The 19,471-nt window shown below is 41.5% G+C and overlaps 1 protein-coding gene across 1 annotated transcript in view; it reads left to right on the top strand.

Annotated features, from left to right (window-relative positions):
* The first annotated feature begins 967 nt into the window (after positions 1-967).
* Positions 968-19,471, top strand: part of FBN2 (fibrillin 2) — a 240,737-nt gene continuing 222,233 nt past the window's right edge. The window contains exons 1-5 of the mRNA XM_038552058.1: positions 968-1,242; positions 2,508-2,590; positions 7,165-7,263; positions 10,324-10,419; positions 17,061-17,156. Of these exons, the coding sequence (XP_038407986.1) occupies positions 968-1,242; positions 2,508-2,590; positions 7,165-7,263; positions 10,324-10,419; positions 17,061-17,156 (649 nt within the window). The remainder of the gene's footprint in view (positions 1,243-2,507; positions 2,591-7,164; positions 7,264-10,323; positions 10,420-17,060; positions 17,157-19,471) is intronic.

Below are 19,471 nucleotides of genomic sequence, written 5' to 3'. Positions count from 1 at the left end.
CGCACCCGGGCTCGCCAATCGCTCCTTCCAAGCCCCTCTTCCAGCCCGGCCTTCCTCTCAGGCGTGCCCCCCTTCTCCCCAATCTCGGTCCCCTCGCCTCCCGTCACCCTACCCCCTTCCTTCCTCTCCCCTCCCCCCGCCCCCAGCTCCCCTTGTTCCTCCCCACCCGCTCCGCCCACTCTGCGTCGGCCCCGGGTCGGGGCTGCGCTCCACGTGTGGACGGTTGCGCTCCAGCCCCCACTGACAGCCGCCGCCCGCCGGCCCGCCCCGCGCCCCGCCGGGCCTCAAAACCCCCGCGCCGCGCCGCGCCGCGCCCTCGCCTGCCGCATCTTCCCCGGCGTCCAGCCTCCTGCCCTCCGTCTGGCCGGCGGCTCGCCCTGGCCCCGCACACCTCCGCTCGGCTCCGCAGCCGCCGCCGGCGCGCCGCTGCCCCGCGGGACTCCGGGCGAGCGGCGAGGAGACCCCCTGCTTCTTCGGGGGGCCACTTTTGTTTGCTTGCCGGCTTCTTTCTGGTGACTTCTGCCGCTCCCCAGGATCCGTGCCCGGGGCGCACGGGAATCCGCCGAGGCGCGGCGTGCAGGCCCCTTTTTTTCTTTTGAGGTCCGCTTTCTTTGTAACTTTACGCCGCGGCTGCTCGGGTTGCTTTTGTAATTTCCCGCCCCCGCCCGCTGGCGGTCCCGGAGTCGCTCGGGGCCGTGGCCCGGGGGATGCAACGTGGACCGCGCGGGGCTGCCGGCCGCACCGCCGCCGCGCCTCGCCGCCCGCTGCGCTAGAGCTCGCGTCCCGCCGGCAGCCGGGGGCCGGCGCTCGGTCCGGGGCTCCGGCTGCAGCAGGGGGCCCCCGCCCCGGGCGGTCTCGGGCGCCGACCGAGGGCTCGTTAGACCCCGGCTCTTCTCAGGCCGCGCAGATTTCGGCTCCCCGCACTCGTCCTCCGCGGACTCTGGTCCGCGCGCTCTCGGCGCCCGCGATGGGGAGACGGCGGCGGCTGTGTCTCCAGCCCTACTTCGTGTGGCTGGGCTGCGTGGCGCTCTGGGCGCAGGGCACGGCCGGCCAGCCCCAGCCTCCGCCGCCCAAGCCCCGGCCCCAGCCCCAGCCCCAGCCCCAGCCCCAGCCGCCGCCGCAACAGGTCCGGCCCGCCGCGGCGGGCTCCGAGGGCGGGTTCGCGGTGCCGGAGTACCGGGAGGAGGGCGCCGCGGCAGCCAGCCGCGTCCGGAGGCGAGGACAGCAGGACGTGCTTCGAGGGTAGGTGGGCAGGCGGCCCGGGGGGCCCCACGCGCGGCAGCTTCAGTCCCACCGCCCCTCGCCGAGTCTGGTCCTGGCGGCCGGAGCGGCGGCCCCCTCCCTCCACCAGACGCCCGAGGACTCCCGGGAGCGCCTCCCTCCTCCCCCGCGGCTCAGCCGGCGGAGAGCCCTCCCTCGGGGGTTGGGGGGAGGCCCCCGGGCGCGGCCGCGGTGCGGGGACAGGTTCCCAAAGCGGGGCGGAGGGCGGGCCCGAGTCCACGCCGCGCCGCGCCCGTGCAGCCCGCCCGCTCCCCGCCGTCGGGGGCGCAGCTCCCGAGCCTTTTGTTTGAGGACGAGAGCGGGGCTTGGGCTTCGCTCGGGCCGGCGGACCCCAGCGCGGCACCTTCCGACGCGCCTTCCTTGACGCGCCCGGGCCAGAGTAACGGTGGATCCGGGGGGGACGCATCTGGGGACCGAGGGCAAGGAGTTTTGAAACAGTGTTCCCTTTGTTCTCTGCATCCGGAGGCTAGACTAGTAGCAAATTATATGTTTCCATGTTTCTGTTCGCCCTTTAACAGGCAGTTAAGAGAGGGCCGACGAAAGGCAGGGTTTGGACGTTTCCCATCCTTCCCCATTCCGGCCCATTTACTTTCTTGTCTGCGCCCCCAAGCCCCAAGAATTTTGTATACATAAACCACATCTTCTTTATCCATTCATCTTTCGAAGATGTGGTTTATGTATACAATGGAATATTACTCAGCTATTAGAAATGACAAATACCCACCATTTGCTTCAACGTGGATGGAACTGGAGGGTATTATGCTGAGTGAAGTAAGTCAGTCGGAGAAGGACAAACATTATATGTTCTCATTCATTTGGGGAATATAAATAATAGTGAAAGGGAAAACAAGGGAAGGGAGAAGAAATGTGTGGGAAATATCAGAAAGGGAGACAGAACGTAAAGACTGCTAACTCTGGGAAACGAACTAGGGGTGGTAGAAGGGGAGGAGGGCGGGGGGTGGGAGTGAATGGGTGACGGGCACTGGGTGTTATTCTGTATGTTAGTAAATTGAACACCAATAAAAAAAAAAAAAAATAAAAAAAAAAAAAAAAAAAAAAAAAAAAAAAAAAAAAAAAAAAAAAAAAAAAAAAAAGAATTTTGAAGTGTGGTTTTGACTTGTGTGTTGCCCCGGAGTCTTCTCGCTCACGGTTTTTTGCTTGGGAAACCCGCTAATGTGTCACCATACCCTTCCCTACATGTGCGTGACCTCCCTCCTCCATCGCAGGCCCAACGTGTGCGGATCCAGGTTCCACTCCTACTGCTGCCCGGGTTGGAAGACGCTTCCTGGAGGAAACCAGTGCATTGTCCGTGAGTGCTCGATGGGGATCCCAGCTTGGGCAGCGCGCTTGGCCCCGTGTCAGGGCCGAGCTCTTGGACCCATTCAGTCGGCGGGACGCACAGTTGCTTTCAGAATCCGGTGGCCACGAAGCAGTGATAATTAGGACGCGGCCCCGTTTGAGTGTTGGGGAAGAAGCAGCCGGTTTACATCAGTGTAGACTTTGCTTCTAGACTCTGTTGAAGGGCAATAATGATAAAGGTTTCAAAGATACTTGGAAGTTTTATCTTTCTGTGTCTATTAATACAAACTGAAGAGAGACTACAGCAATTCCCTAGATAACTCAAAACCACTTTTTCCTAAAGGAGTCCAGATAAGACCACAATGTGATTATGTAAATTATCTGGCTTTTGACTGCATGAGGTTTGGGCCTTTTGAAGATCAAGCTTTCTTAGGCCTTTGTACAAAACCACTTTATTATCTCTGGTTTCATCTCAACAGCCACATAACAGATATGAAAGGAACTCTCTCAGGGAGTTAGAGTTGACCCAGGTCAACAAAATTTTTATAAGAACTCTTCCCAAATGGCTTGACCTTTTTCTTTTTTTCTTTTAGGATATTTAGACTTAGAATTTACAGGCCCCACATCTCACGGCGTACAGTAGATTTCCAAAGTGTGAGGCTTAGAACTTAAAGAGTTCTGTATCTCTGACCTTAAAAGTCTTATTACATAGTTTCCAAATTGTGTACCTGGTTCTCCCACTTTCTAAGTGAAGAAGTCATTAGTTACCACCAGCCTCACACTGATGGACCGTGGGATGTCTTGTTTCACATGCTTGTGAATTTGTGATTTGAAGTGTGACTAGCCTTCTCCTGTATTTATCTAGCAGTCACATTTGTCTTGTTGGGAGGAGAGCCAGGTATCATAGACAGCACATTCATTTAGAGCCATCTTGACTTTAGATTGACCTTCATGTTCTCCAGGGAAAAGATAATTATGCAACTGTGAACAGAGAAAAAAGGCAAGCCATACTAGCCAAGGGATAAAAGGATGTAGTGGCATTTCTGACTCTATATTTATTGGTTTTGTGGGTTTGAGATAGACCTTTAGTGTTATTTCATGCAATTTTTTTTTTTTTTTTTTTTTTTTTTTTTTTTTTTAAAGAATGAAGTCTCGTGTGTTGCAAAGACTTCTTACAAAATTTTCTACCCGAAAAATCCCACAATCTCCAGTAGGGAGGCAAAAATGGGAAACAATGACTGTGTTCTTTAAAGTAATTCATTAAATATTTTAAGCAAATCCTCTGATTATAAGCCTTTACTTTAAAGAAGGATTTTGCATTCTTTTTTTCCCCCAAGACAGAAATCATCTATATGAGGCATATAGAGAGAGCGTATTTACTCTCTTAGGCCAGTAGGGCATTACTTTGCCTGCTATAAACTTAACATGGTTCCTAGAATCCTACATACAACAGCTAATGTCACTCACCACACACCTGCCATACTAGCTGGGATGACTTAGGCACTGTGGAAAGTCTGACTCACTGAATGTAATGAATGTGACTGCCATTATTGAGTTGGAGAGCAGCCGAGAAGAAGGGATCGGTTTATGGTACGTGTTGAAAATCTGTAAAGTCGGATTTTATTGGATCGGTGTGGAATGGGAATTCCAGAGAACAGAGCCCTTCCAGAATATTTGAAGTAGAAATATATGTGTGTGTGTGTGTGTGTGTGTGTGTGTGTGTATCCCTCTGAGTGTCTGCTTTAAATACTTTTAGTTTTTCAGTAACATTATGTTCTTATTTAGAAGAACAACTTTGGAAATCTCAGAGCAATAGTGAATATTGTAGCCTTCATTTCTACTACTTGAAATATTTGGGTACTTATGAAACACATTGGAAGTTACATGCATCATAAATTTCTAAAACACAAATTTTTACGTTTGTAGCTCCGAGAAACATGTATATCACTTATATAGATCAAGCATTTAGAGTTATCTATGATAATATTAGCATATTGAAAAAGTAATTCAAATACCCAAGAATATAAAGTAGTACATAAAATAGAAGAATGTAATGCCTTTATATTCTCTTGTATGGATTTCATGTAAATTTTTAATTTTAGTATTTTCCTTTAAATTTAGTAGTGCAGTTATTTGTGACATTTAAAATGATAACATATGCAGGTAATCACCAAATTGAAAGCATTGTAGTGTCAAAATCAAGAATTTTCATTCTAGAATTTCCTGGTGATAATAAGTTACTTATTATATTTTCTGAATTTCCACCATTTAGTGAAAGACAAAGCTCTGAGGCAACTTACAAGGAGAGTAGTAAAATATAAATAGACTATGAGGACCAAAGATTAATTTTTTCACACATTTATATATTCACATTCTTTCTGTATAGAAAGATACTTGAAATGATTTCCTTCTAGCATTTTAATCTGTTGGTTGTTGACCAGGCTCCATGAAGAGGTGAAAAATGTATTTCTCAAACTACTGGAAACCTAACGCATTTTGATTTGAGTCTCAGTGTTTGTTGTTAGTGGTCTTAGTTGTAGTTTGCAAAGGTCATTGAATCACTTCAGAACTTCCATATATTTGTTTCCAAAAAATTGGAATTGACTTTCTCACTTTTCATTTGTTGTTGTTGTTGTTGTTGTTTAAGTCTTACTAGAACCTGATGCCATGGGAACCTTACTGATTTATTTGTGAAATTTTGTTATGAAGTGCATTTTGATCGATGGAATAGGAAGGGGTTGGCCTGAAATCATAGCCTTTGAACCTAAAAAGACATCAGAACAACACTCCACTATAATCCCTTTATTTTATTTTACCAAGAAGAAAACAAAACCCAGAGAAGCTGTATGGTCTTATTCTAAGTTTACAGTGTGCCCACAGCATAGCAAAACTCAACATTAGACCTCTTTTATCCTATATACCCTTTACTGTGCTGCACACCTTCTCCCAGCATCGGAGAGACCCTAACATCCATGTGTTCTTTCCCTCTCCTTTTGCTATTTCTGGGTCTCATGGTTTTCCTGATGTGATTGTGGGAGGGACAAGTAGTTAGGTGATGTATATCACAGGTTGAAATGAGTGAGGAGAAAAGGCCCGCACACTTTTGCTTTTCACTGCCTCACAGATATAGAGCACACACCTGTGGTCATGACGAGGATCTGTTGTCTGGGGTTGTCCAGTCTGCAGCCATGAGACCTTCTTTGGGTATAGGACCTAGGAGGGGCACTTTGTAGATCACCTAATCTTAGACTAAATGTCAGCCTACTGGGAATGAGGGGGCTTCGAAATAAAACATTATGTTAGTGGACGTGTCATTTGAAAATTATTGGTGATCTGAAACTGTAGCACATTTTAAAAATTAGTAGTCAGCTCTGAGGCAGGAACCATGTTACTGCCAAAAATTAGTTTTCCATCTTCACACTATGATCTATGACATTTTCATTTATAAGGAGTACTAATGGAGATGCTAACCATATCGTATGGATACCAAGAGGCAGTTTGGGAAAGAAAAACAATTACTGAGTTAACTCACTTCTATACAACATTCCCTTTACGTTATTGGGGGTGGGGGGTCTCAGATCTCTGAAAATTGTGAGAGCCCTCTCTAGTAAAAGACACATGTGTCCGTTCGCTTGAATGTTTATAGCCAGTTTGAGGATGTTGCCAGACTCTCTTTTTACTGTCTCCATGCATCCAGTCGTGGAGCATTAAAGTACATAAGCTTTGTATGTGAAGAAAGAATTCATTTGCGGGTATAGAGATGAATCGCTCAGCTCATAGATGGAGTGATTCTAAATGTGGAAGAGACTTCCCATTTGGAAGGCACTCTGCTAGTGATTTTGAGGATCCATGGTATGTGCTGTGTCAGTAAGCCTAACATTCTTTGCTGTGATGACCCTCATACCTTGGAGGTCACAGCTGCAGGAGGTTTGACTCTCCCTCCATCAAAATGTCGTAACAGCTTTCCTGACCAACAGGCATAGGCCAGGTTGTGGTGATAGCATGGGAGAAGAAAGGCTGGTGGAAGGAGAGTGGGAATTATTAAGGAGAACAAAGATTGATGATGGGGCAGGTCAGATACCAACTGGGAAGGAATGTACATGGAACCCCTGTGGCTTGGCCAACTGGTTAGGGCCTGGGATCTCTGGCTCAGCCCATTTTATATTTTCTATGTCTTGTGAAGTTCTTTTCCAGAATGGGCTTGTGTTTTCTGAGGGTGTTTAGGACCTCTGGGTTTCCTCAATCTTCCCAGCTTCCTACGACCAAGACTGCCTTGTGAGAAATTCTGTGTATAAATTCTCTGCCTTGAATGGAAAACATGACCTGTATTGATAGGGGAGTTAAAGGATTACAGAACTTCTGAAGTAGTTTCATTTGTTTGCCCATTATCATAAGGATACATGTGACACTTAGTTTCATGTCTTTAGTGGGTCATTCTCTTGCCTATGAAATCAAACACTACATATCCCATATTTTTTTCATCTTAGTTTTTTTCAGGTTTATTGTTGTTAACCATAGCTTTGTTTTGTGGCCTGTGTTTATGACCTACTTATTCCCTTTACTCTCCTATTGTGTTTTCTGCAGCAATCTGTAGAAATAGTTGCGGAGATGGATTTTGTTCACGTCCTAACATGTGTACTTGTTCCAGTGGCCAGATATCACCAACCTGCGGATCAAAATCAAGTAGGTTTCTTGGATATGACCTTACCTTTCTGCATTATTCAAAAGCTTTTGAGTAAACACTAAATGTCCTTTTTCGCAAGTATATAAATTGGTGATTATTTTCCTCACTGACTAGATCTGTATTAATCTTCGGGATAAAAATCTTCAGTGGCTTAACTGATGCCACCAACAGCTTAATAATGATTTTATTAAGCAGATGGTTTAATTCTGGCCCAGGAGCTATGTGTCTATGAAGTAAAAGTGCCTGGATATGCAGTGGAAAGAAATTCTTTGTGAATAAGAACTACAACTCCTTGGGCTTTTACTCTGTGCCAGATAATGTTTTATGTTTTTGACTATAGCACTTTATTTCATCTTCATGCGAAAATCATGAGGTACTATTATCCCATTTTTCAGAGAAAGGAGATTGGCACTTTTGAGTTAAGTAACTTACCCAGAGTACTAGAGATTTGAATCCATGTATTCTGATGCCTAAACCAGTAGACTCCAATCCTAGGCTCTATTTATTGCCTTAATGGAATCCTGCAGTTCACACCCTGTTTTGTGGGTGAACTAAAGGAGAAAGGTAAGAGGATTGGCCTGACAACAGATATTATATACTGACTTTACATATATTAACTCACTTTACATGTATTAACCCTCAGCAACCTGGTAAGATCACAAAAGTGGACTAGGATTGTATTACTCAATCCCAACCCAGGTTGGGATTGTCAGGTATTCAAGATTATTAATATGAGGCCAGTGTTTAAGATAATATTATAACAAGGTGGAAGCAAATACTCTATTTAATTTCTTAGTAATTAAATCAAATTTTAAATCTTCCTCAAGCCAGAGTGATGTCGTTTCATTTTTAACATGTCTCTCTCCAAATTTTCTCTCAGAAGAGGTAGTGGGGAATGTATGTCTGACACAGAAATCGAAGATTCTAGGTTTTTATGAGCAATGTCATTGTCCTTGGTGACACATCTGTGTAAAAACTTCTAGTTTCATTTTCTTAGAAAATAATCAGTTATTTTCTCAGCCTTTTAAAGTTCTTCACAGTTTATCCAGGCTTTCTTGACCACTCTGATTAGCAGATATCCTCCAGTGCTTTCAGGAACCTCCCGATCTGACTGCCTGGAAGATATTCTTGCCCACATTTTCATTATCCTGTTGTCTCAGTTTGTTCATATATGCCTTCAGAAAAAAAATCCTGGAGAAATTTTAGTTTAACTTCTTCTTAATCCTCTGCCTAGGCAGCTAAGCATTTCATGGGCCTACCCTTGTTTTATGGTATATGATTTCAAAGAGAATCCATGATTTTCTATGGCCTTCAGTAATACTCCCTTTTTTCTTTTCTTTTTTTTTTTAAGATTTTATTTATTTATTCATGAGAGAGAGAGAGTGAGAGGCAGACATAGGCAGAGGCAGAAGCAGGCTCCCTGCAGGGACCCCGATGCAGGACTAGATCCCGAACCTTGGGATCATGCCCTGAACTGAAGGCAGGTGCTCAGCCATGAGCTACTCAGGTGCTCCAATACTCCCTTTTCATCAGAAACATTTCTCTGTTTGCCAGTCCTTGTCCTACTCCACTGCCCTGAGGCATTTAGCACCATTATTTGCTCTGTTTATGAATTCCTCTTTTCCCTTCACTTATGCAGTATCAAAGGCCCCAGAGTTCCCTTTCTTGAGTATTATTTTTTAATCTTCTGTCTGCATCTTCTTCATTAGACTTCCATTCAATGTTTGGCATTCTCAACAGTCTGGCCTCCCTGGGTGAACTTATTTGCATCTATTCCTTCAACTACTACCCATATGTTGCTAACTCATAGTAATGATCTCCAGAAGAGATCCCTCTGTTGAACCTTCTATTCACAGGTTCAGTTTCCTGTTTCAGGTCTCTACTTGACTGCACAGTAAACATCTGAAACTTGGTTGTGTAAAATTTGATTCTTTGCTGCTCATAGTCTGCTGCTTCAGGTTTCTCTTGCTTCAGCAGATGCCACTGCCATCTACTCAGTGCCTAAGCAATGGTTTCTCTTTCTCTCTACTTTTTCCCCCTTTCTCTCGTGTCTGCTCTTTCAACAAGACCTGTGGGTTCTGTTGGAAAACATCTCAAATGCATCTTCTCCGTTCTATCACCATTGATATCCCGTGGTTCAGCTTTCCTCATCTCTTACCCAGACTACTGCAGTAACTTCCTGATGGCTTTTTTGCCTTCCCACCTTGGCCCTCTTCAGATCTGTTCTTTGCAGAGCATCTGGAGGAATCCTTTAAAAATACAAACTGCATCACTTAAGTGTCTTGTTTCAATCCTTTCGATGACTACTTTTGCATTCAGGGTATAATGCAGATCCTTCCATGGCCTGAGAGACCTTGAATTATTTGACTGGCTTCTGAATGCCTAAGAACTTCTCCTCCCAGCCTGACTCTTAATAATCCCATGACTCTTTCAGTTCTTCAAATAGAGGAAACTATTTGCCATCCAGGGGTGTTTTGATTTTTTAGTTGGTCTCCCTGTGAGTTTTTGCTCTACTGCTTCTCATACCTGGCTCATTTTATTCCTTCAGAACTTTTCCTAGGTGTCACATCAGAATGATCTGCAGAGTCTCACTCTGGTCTAGGTTCCTCCTTGGCTCCAGGCTGTTCTCCTTCACAACACAGTTTCCTTTGGAGAACTTGTCATGATCCATAATGAAACTGTAGTGTTTGTTTACTTGTGTTTTGTCTGTCTCTCTGTGGGAATGCTAGGTCTATCATTATAGCAGAGCATTGAGCACGTGGGGCAGACACTGAGCCTCTGTATCCTGAATGATACACAAGTGCCTCCCACTTCCTAGAAACTATGCTGTCAGGATATACTGATTTCTTTAACACTGCAAGTGTAATATAGTTTAAATGCCTGCCAGAAATACAACATTGTAACAGGATATGCTCCTGTGTGCACTTACACAAGTGGGTCATAACACTTCTGTAGAATACATTTGTCATTGAATTGGAGATTTTGTATAGTTTTATAACTCACAGATACTAAAATTTTAGTGATTGATATCTTTATATGTTTTTTGTTGTTCATTGCAGTTCAGCAGTGCAACGTGAGGTGCATGAACGGAGGGACCTGTGCAGATGACCATTGCCAGTGCCAGAAGGGATATATTGGAACTTACTGTGGACAACGTAAGGAACATTGGAATAGACTTTGTTTATTAGAAGTTATTTGATTTAGTGAGTGTTTCATGCTAGGTCATAATTTAAGGATCTGTAAAGCCTCTAAGCATTAAAAAAATAACTTCATGTAGTAAGCCATAGTGAACAACTGAATTTCTAATTTTTAATCATAGATTTTTTTTTCTCTTTTAAGATTTCTGTGTTCTAAAACAGGTGTTGATGTTGACTACCACTAATAGTTCTTCAGAATTGACACATATCACAAGTTAATATTTACTTGCTTTTTTAAAAAATCTAACTCTGTAAAACATGAATACCTTCCTGAAGGTATAGTAAAGATTGTTGTGATTTCTCTCTCTTTGGGTTATCCCAGAATTAACCCTAGGGGAGCCAATCTTATAAATTATGTTTTGCTCATATATATTTAATTATTTAATGCAATAGTGCAGGGCTCTGAAACGATTTTTAAAAAATCAGGTGTCGTTGTGAAAGAGGGAGCCTTAATCCAATAAAGGTCTACTCTTCACTCACTGGAGGATACTCGGTACTAATTAAGAAATAATTTTTTAACAAGAATGTGAAGATTGTAACTCCTAGATTATGACATATTTCTGGGGAAGACTAGAGGTTTGTATTTCCCAAACTGTGGGACTCTTACAAGAATCTCCATATTTTTTATAAAGATTTTATTTATTTATTCATGAGAGACACAGAGAGAGGCAGAGACATAGGCAGAGGGAGAAGCAGGCTCCCCACAAGGAGTCTGATGTGGCACTTGATCCCAGACCCTGAGATCACGCCCTAAGCTGAAGGCAGACGCTCAACCACTGAGCCACCCAGGCATCCCTCTTGTCAACCTTTTTAACACAGGAGCACCAAGTTGTAGGTGTGCAAGATGATCTACTTTGTTTTAAGCTAATCTTATTTTTGTTGGAATTTTTAAAAAAATTGTTTTCAGTATGAATAAAGCATTAACCATTTTAACCATTTTTAAGTGTATGGTTGAGTGGCATTAAGTATATTCACATTGTTGTGTAATCATCACTGCCATCTATGTCCAGAACTTTTATTACTTTGTACCCAGTAAGTACTAACTCCTTATTTCTCCCTCACCCCATCTCCTGGCAACTAACATTTTCCTTTCTTTCTGTGAGTAATGGCTACTCAAGCTACCTCATACAAGCAGAATCCTATAGTGTATGTTTTTTCATGACTCTTTTACTTAACATAATGTATTCATGGCTCATCCATGTTAGAGCATGTATTAGAATTTCCTTCCTTTTTAAAGCTGAATAATAATCCATTTTATGTAGTTGCCATATTTTGTTTGTATCTCTTTGTCCCTGGATGGACACTTGAGGTGCTGCCACCTTTTGGCTGTCGTGAAGATGGATGTAGGACCATCCATTTGTATCCCTGCTTTCAGTTCTTTTGAGTACATACCCAGAATTAGAATTGCTAGTCCTTCCTATGCTATTCTGCTTTTAATTTAAAGAGCTGCTTTGCTATTTTCCTTAGTGGCTGTACCATTTTACCTTCCTACCAACAGTGCCCAAGGGCTCTAATTTCTCCACATTCTCACTAGTACTTATTTCTCTCTTTGTGTGTGTGTGTGTGTGTGTGTGTGTGTGTGTGTGTGTGTGATAGACATCCTCATAGATTTGAAGTGTATCTTCTTGTGGTGGTTCTTTGTAAGATTGCCTTCCAGTTAGGGTAACATAGCTTTCTATTTATAAATGCTAGGAAGTTTTCTTTTAAAATAATTTAAGTAGGTGAATCAATTTAAAGAAAAATACTTTGGGTCAAAAATCAGTCACTTTTTTCTGTAAAGGCCAGATAAATATTTTATGCTCTGTGGTCTCTGTCACAAGTACTCAGTTCTTTTATTACAGTGCAGAAGTGACCATAAACCATGTGTAAATGAAAGAACTTGGCTGTGTTTCAGCAGGACTTTATTTTTGGGCACTGAAACTTGAATTTTATACCATTTCCATGTGTCACAAAAATATTTACTCTTATTTTGAATATTTAACCATAGAAAAATGTGAAAACCATTCTTAACTCATGGGCATTAAAAAAACACATCTGGTGGTGGGAAACATCTGACCTGTGGACTTTAGTTTGTAGACCCCTTGTATAGATGGCTTTCAGGTATGGCTACAGCTGTTATGGTAATCTGAGATTGACAAGTGTGGGAAGTGAAGCTTTATGGATTTCTGAGAGAATACACTGCCTTGAGGCCAGTTTTCTTGCAAGAACAGGAGATGCCAATGTATTAACTTTTTTTGGGCTAGAGTTGGCTAGGTAGGAGCAGGAAGGTGCTGGACAACAGTGTAACAGAAATTTTAGCAACATTTTTTCATGAATTATTTTTTTTCTATATTTTCTTCAAATATTTAGGTATTTTCCAAATTTTATACAAGGGACTCCAGTTTATAACCACTAAAAACAAAACAAAACCTATCTATTATGAACATAGTATTTATAAGGACACAGATTTTTTTTTAAAAGATTTTATTTATTTATTCATGATAGTCACACAGAGAGAGACAGAGAGGCAGAGACACAGGCAGAGGGAGAAGCAGGCTCCATGCACCGGGAGCCCGACGTGGGATTCGATCCCGGGTCTCCAGGATCATGCCCCGGGCCAAAGGCAGGCGCCAAACCGCTGCGCCACCCAGGGATCCCAGGACACAGATTTATACCTTTTTTATATCTATACAGAAGTGGTAGGAGATCTGATTTTATTCTTTTTTTATTTTTTGAAGATTTCATTTATTTGAGGAGTGAGAATGAACAAGAGAGAGAGAGAGAACACAAGCTAAGGGGAAGGGGCAGAGGGAGAGGAAGAAGCAGACCCCCCCGCTGAGCAGGGAACCTGATGTGGGGCTTGATCTTGAAATCATGACCTGTCCTGGGATCGAGCCCCACATCAAAGGCAGACACTTAACCAAATGAGCCACCTGGACACCCCTGATTGTATTCTTCTTTTATAGAGTTCAGAAGCAAGAGAAGAGACACAATTATCCTTCCTGAAACTCAACCTTTTATTTCATAGGGGAAGAGAATTGTAATTACTTTAGAATTACAAGGAGGAAGGGCCTTGTCTCAACTGATCTTTCAAGTATTTGCTCAAATCTAACCTGAAACTAGCCACTTTCAGCCTGAATTCACCTTCTGTATCTGTCTGGGGTCTGTGTATGTATGTGTCTTCCTAAAGGTTCTGCAGAAAGAGTTCTAGCTGCTGTGTCCCTTCTTTGCTCTTCACATAGAAGTAGTAAAGGGATGAAAAGTAGTTTCCCTCCCTGGAGGAGGTGTTTCTATGTTCTTTTGCCCTGTGCCAAGCCATACCAATGTCCTCACACTTTTCAGTCAGAGGAGAGGGAAAAGCAATGGGTCAGAAAAGCAGCACATGTGAAAATTTGTTCACTGAATAGCTCATGAGACGGAATTATCACTGAGCAACATTTACTCAGAGTTCACAGAACATATGGTACAAGCAGATCATATATCCCACAAAATTCGATCACAGCAAATAAGAAGGTGCAGGGTATGTCACCTAGCATACGTTAACTCAAGACCTGGTGTAAGGAAGACACTTGCTAAGTTGTGTGACACAGAGGTAGCATTATAGTCCTGAGAGTAAGGAAGCAGGTGTAACAGTTCTCAGCTTGTGAATCCAGAAACGTCCTAGAAATACATTTGCTAAAATGAGGATTATAAAAACATTTAAACTACTTAGCTGCCTTCCCAGAAATGTGGAAAGCATTCCTTAGAAAGCACTCTTTCATTTTTTTTTCAGCAGTGTTTACCAAGTCACTCCTGTGAGCCCGATGCTGTGCAAGGTGTTGGGAATGTATCAGTGAGCAAACAACATGACCTAAAGGTTCCATTTTAGGTCGGTGTGAAAAGTGTTCTAGCCAGAGGGAAAAGCAGATTCACAGGACCTGTGGTGGGAACAGAGTTCACATATTTTGGAGATAATAAGAAAAACCATGTGGCTAAAGAGAGGAAAGGAGATAATGATGGGAGGTGAGTTCAGAGATGGTGGTGGACAGCCTTATCCACCAAGGAAAGAAATTTGGACTCTAAATATTATGGGGAGTCATTGAGGTAGTTTGAGTTGTGGAGTGATAGGATCTGATTAACTTAAAAGAAAAATCACTCTGGCTGCTACTGGATTGGAGAAAGGGTGAGAGAAAACATGAAAGGTGAGTTAGCAGCTACTGTAGTGGTGCTGATGCATGGTGCTGGTGTAATTGAAGATTTGGGAAGTGCTTGCCTTGAGCTTGTCTTTGGAGGGAGAATCTGTGGAAGGAAGTATGTGCTGATGAGCGGGTGTGCTGGAGGGAGAAACAAACAGAGGTCCGTGATGGCAACTGGAGAATTGGGTGGAGCTCCAGAGTGAATGGTACTGTCATTTCCTGAAATGGCAATGACTGAACAGGGAGTGGGTTAGAGCTGAAAACATGGGAGGGTGAGAATTCTGTTCTGGACTTGGTAGTTTAAAAAGTCTATTTAGACCTCTGGTTGGAAAGATGTAAGAGCTCAGATCTTCAGAGAGAGCTGAGGGGGATACGAACTTGGGCTCACATAGACTGGGTTTTTATATAGGTAACAGGTTAAATACGGGCCTGGATGAAGATCACTGGGAAGTTGCCGTGGATAGTGTATAGCATTGGTTTTTCCCCATTGCCTTTTGCTTTATCCCATACCAGGTGCGAGCATTTCTTTCTTCCTGGGTGGTCAGCCTTCTTTCCATGGTGGAAATTTAGGCATATTCATGTTTCTTTCCAACTCCATTTTTTTTTTCTCCTGTTTTTTTTTTTAATTTATTTTTTTATTGGTGTTCAATTTACTAACATACAGAATAACACCCAGTGCCCGTCACCCAACTCCATTTAAACTGCAGATTTTCATTTCTGTTTTGTTACAAGAAAAACCACTTCATGAAATAACTCTCATCATAACTCTTTCTCAAGAAGGATAATTATTTCATTCATTCATTCATTTCTTTTATTTTTTAAATTCTGCTTTTTTATGCATTGTCCACTTCTTTTGCTGTTGTTCAGTGTAAACTTTGGGTGATATAGAGCAGGTCTCCTTTTCATGCAAATACTCTGTAGAATAAAAGAGAAGGAGAATTTAAGTTTGTAGAACAGTTTTCATGTGCAGCCACTGTACACTGTGTTTTATACACCATTTGATTTAATCCTCAAGCCCCTCTTAGGTAGGATCTATTAACTCGATTTTTCAGCAAGGGAGCTGAGAATGAGAAAGATGACTAGGTGATTAGGATGTGCTGAAAACAACAAAACTCCTTATCTGTTCACTGTGACTTTCTGCATTCCAAAATAGTGCAAAAAGGGCTGCAAGACTCTCACATATTGCAGGATTTTTGTTTAGTATCTGTGAGGGATCAAATTCTACAGTCGATGATAGAGATACAAAGGCAAGCAGACTCTCTTGTCCCTGTCGTGGAAGAGCTCACTCTCATGGAAGAACAAGGTGGGTGAATTGGTGGACAAGCTCTTAGTACCAGTATTTTCTCTGAGAAGACATGATTCTTAGATTCAGCTGCCATCACAAGAGTTTGTAGGAATAGTTATTTTTCAGGGAACCTGCAAAATGGTCTTTGCAGAGCGGTCTTCTTTGTGGTCCTGGCTGCTGAGGGTGGTATAGTCGGGGAGGGGAGCCGCTCAGGGTCATTTCTGGTTCCCTGGCCCCCTGGAGCCCACCGAACCTGAACTGAATCCTAGTCTCCCTGGTCACTAGTGGAAAGGAGTGGAGGAGTGCATGCCGTCTGTATTCATGTTAGTTTTTCCCTTTTATTATTTACCCACCCCCGTCTTTTTGGGGGAGGCTTTTTTGTCTTCTTTGATTTTTCCTTCCTTTTGTTGCTATATCCTCTTTCTTTATCCATATCACATCCCCTTCCCCTTTTTTCCTGTTTCTCTACTACCTATTGTCTGCCCTCTTTTTTCCTGCATTTCCCCATATTTTAATTTCTTACCTGTGAAGATTGATTATGGGGTTAATAGAACTAAGACAGAGGATTGGATAGTTACATTCTGACACTATAAACGTTTGAGGCAGTCAATCCTTGTGATTCTGTTTAAAAGAAAAAAAATCTTTATGAGGTGTGTGCCTAACAATGTAACTTACGTGAATTGTGTAGACTTTTGTCCCATTATACCTTACATATATTTATTTAAATGCCTGATGTATGCTGTAGAGTGTGTTTGAGATGTAAGATCCATTTTGGGCTGCATCTCCATGCTATGTTGTACAGATGATCTTTGAACTGCCAGCCCTCTGCACAGTTGAAAATCCATGAATAACTTTTGAATCCCCAGAAATCTAACTAGTAATAGTTGTTTGGAAGTCATACTGATAACATAAACAATGGATTAACACAGATTTTTTATGTTGTATGTATTATATACTATATTCCTTAAGTATGCTAGAGAAAAAAAAATGTGATTAAGGAAATCCTAGGAAAGAGAAAATATATTTACAGCACCGTACTGTATTTATAAAAAAAAATCTGCTTATGAGTGGACCAGTACAGTTGAAACTTGTGTTGTTCAGTGATCAGCTGTATATGGAAATATTCTATATAATGAGCGTCTTGCCGTGTTTGTGTGCAGCTGTCTGCGAAAATGGATGTCAGAATGGTGGACGTTGTATTGGACCTAACCGCTGTGCTTGTGTTTATGGATTCACTGGTCCACAGTGCGAAAGAGGTAAGAAAAGATAAATGAGAACCTTCCTTTGGAGAAGTCTCTTTTGATCTAAAAACATATAATTTTTTGTTATCCAAGGAACATTCTTCTAATGAAATAATATTTTTGTTTTTGACGATGTCTATACCTTGAATGGTAAGATTATGAGACATAACTAATACCAGCTAAAGAGTGTCGATGTTCTCCAGTGGAATGATTTCAGTTCAGGAAGCCAGTAGAAGTTCTGTTGGGCAGGAGAAAATGAGTGGAAGAATGGATGCTTAGTAGGAATCCAGCATTGTCTACTTTATCCATGTAAATGGACATTCACGCCAATATGAAACCAATTTACCATGATATCACTTAAACTCATGATCTACTTACTGACTGCTAAAAATCTCCAGTGTTGATGTGCTAAATGTCCTGGAAGCAATTGGGTATCAATGACATATCAAAGATATTTAATCTTCTAAAATGCAACAAATAACTATTAAACACTGAACCATATAAGAAAAATAAGTTTAAACTAAATGAAGTATTACATAATCACTCAAAATGGCATACCTCTTTATTTTCCCAAGGCTTGTCATAGCATCTAGACTTGTATAACACTTTCTTTGTCACATTGCATTATTAGAGTGAAGTTATGCCATTGAAATATTAGATAAGTAGTGGTGATGGTTTATATATGTACAGAGACTCTAAGTTGCAAAGAAACCTTATATTTAATAAGTTATACTCATTTTCCTGACAAAAATTTCATTTTAGTATTTGGGTTAAATCTTGAGAAGATGATGAAGAATTTGAATTCTATGGTGAAGTTTAAAAAGTAAAATATATTGCAGGCTTTTAACATACACTGATATGTATATATACATCATGGTATTTATATTATTCCTAAGGTAACAGAGATTTCTTGGGACTGAAATACATTCCACACATGACAGAGTTTATGGTTTTACTTAGGGAAAATTTAAATGTTTTTACCAGATGCTTTTATTTTGGGAAGAAAAATTAATTATGAAATGTTAGCATAAAAAGGTAAGTTGTCAAGAATGGAATAACACAAATTTCCTATGTAATGTTAAGTTTATTTAAAAACTATAAAATGAAAAATAGTTAAATTTAAGATGTCAAACATAATTATAATTGGTGGAGATAAAGCTCGTATTTCTGCAAGTCATATATTCTTTGTAGTTCTTTCATCCTGAAGCACATTTCAAGGTCAGTTCCTAATTGGTGAAGGAATTGAGCAGTTTCAAGTTAGAGGCTTCCAGGAATTACATAATCATTCTTCAACAGTTATCCATTCATTAGCTTTGTTAGTCCTTACTAAATTTATGGGAATCCAATAGAGACGTACGTATATCTTACATGTACAATAGCATGTTTTCATAAGAAATTACAAAATTAATTAGTTAATAGGTTAGCCTGAAGAATATTTTAAAAACAGGGGCTTGTTTCTTAAAAATCTTTTTAATTATGCAACTGATGAATTATTGAACACTGCATCTGAAACTAATGATGTACTATATGTTGGCTAATTGAATTTAAATTAAAAATTTTTAAAAAATCTTTTTAAATTACTACCTTCAGATGAAAATTCTAAGCTTTATTTCTTATAAAAAAGAAAGAGTTGGTAATTTTCACTCTATTTTGCAAATATAAACTTACATGCTTTTAGAAAATATATTTGGTGCAATCCTTTGGTGTGTAATAGTTAATCCTGCTAAAAGTAGAGTTCCTCATTTTTCTTAAGAAACATGGTCTACACAGATACAAAAGGAATAATTCACTTATGTTGAGCTTAGTGAAGAGGCTCACATGCCCTGTTAAAATTTAAGGTTCATATTATGTTTTTCAGTTATAGAGTTTCCAAATATATGTTCTTTGTTCCCTTAAAAAAACAAAACAAAACAGACTTTGTAAAATGAGAGGGATGTTTTTCCTCCTTAATGTAGGACACATACAATTTTCCTTTAAATCGGCCTCTGGGTATCAGTTGTATGATAAAACATGGCAGCTTTTCCAGCTATCTAAGCTTCTGGCAGACTAGTTTCTGGACTGGAGACAGAGACTGAGTGGTAACTGAGTGGCTGGCATGATTATGGTGTTTAACTTGAGTCTTGTTGCTTGGTAAGCTGAACCTCTTTGGAGTTCTCTTCTCACTCATGCTGATATGTACATACAATGACCATTAATACTTAGCTTTAAATAAAGAGTACTTATGGCCACTGCTGATTGTAGGAGGCAGACAACCAAGCTGTGTCCAAGGCACATGTGAAGACTCGGTTCTTTTGGCTCCTCTCTCCAAATAGATGGCATTTGAAAAAAAG

Source organism: Canis lupus, chromosome 11 (assembly GCF_011100685.1).
Source record: "Canis lupus familiaris isolate Mischka breed German Shepherd chromosome 11, alternate assembly UU_Cfam_GSD_1.0, whole genome shotgun sequence".
Taxonomy (NCBI): Eukaryota; Metazoa; Chordata; class Mammalia; order Carnivora; family Canidae; genus Canis; species Canis lupus.
Note: the sequence above shows the minus strand (reverse complement) of the source record. Positions and strands in the feature narration are given on the sequence as shown.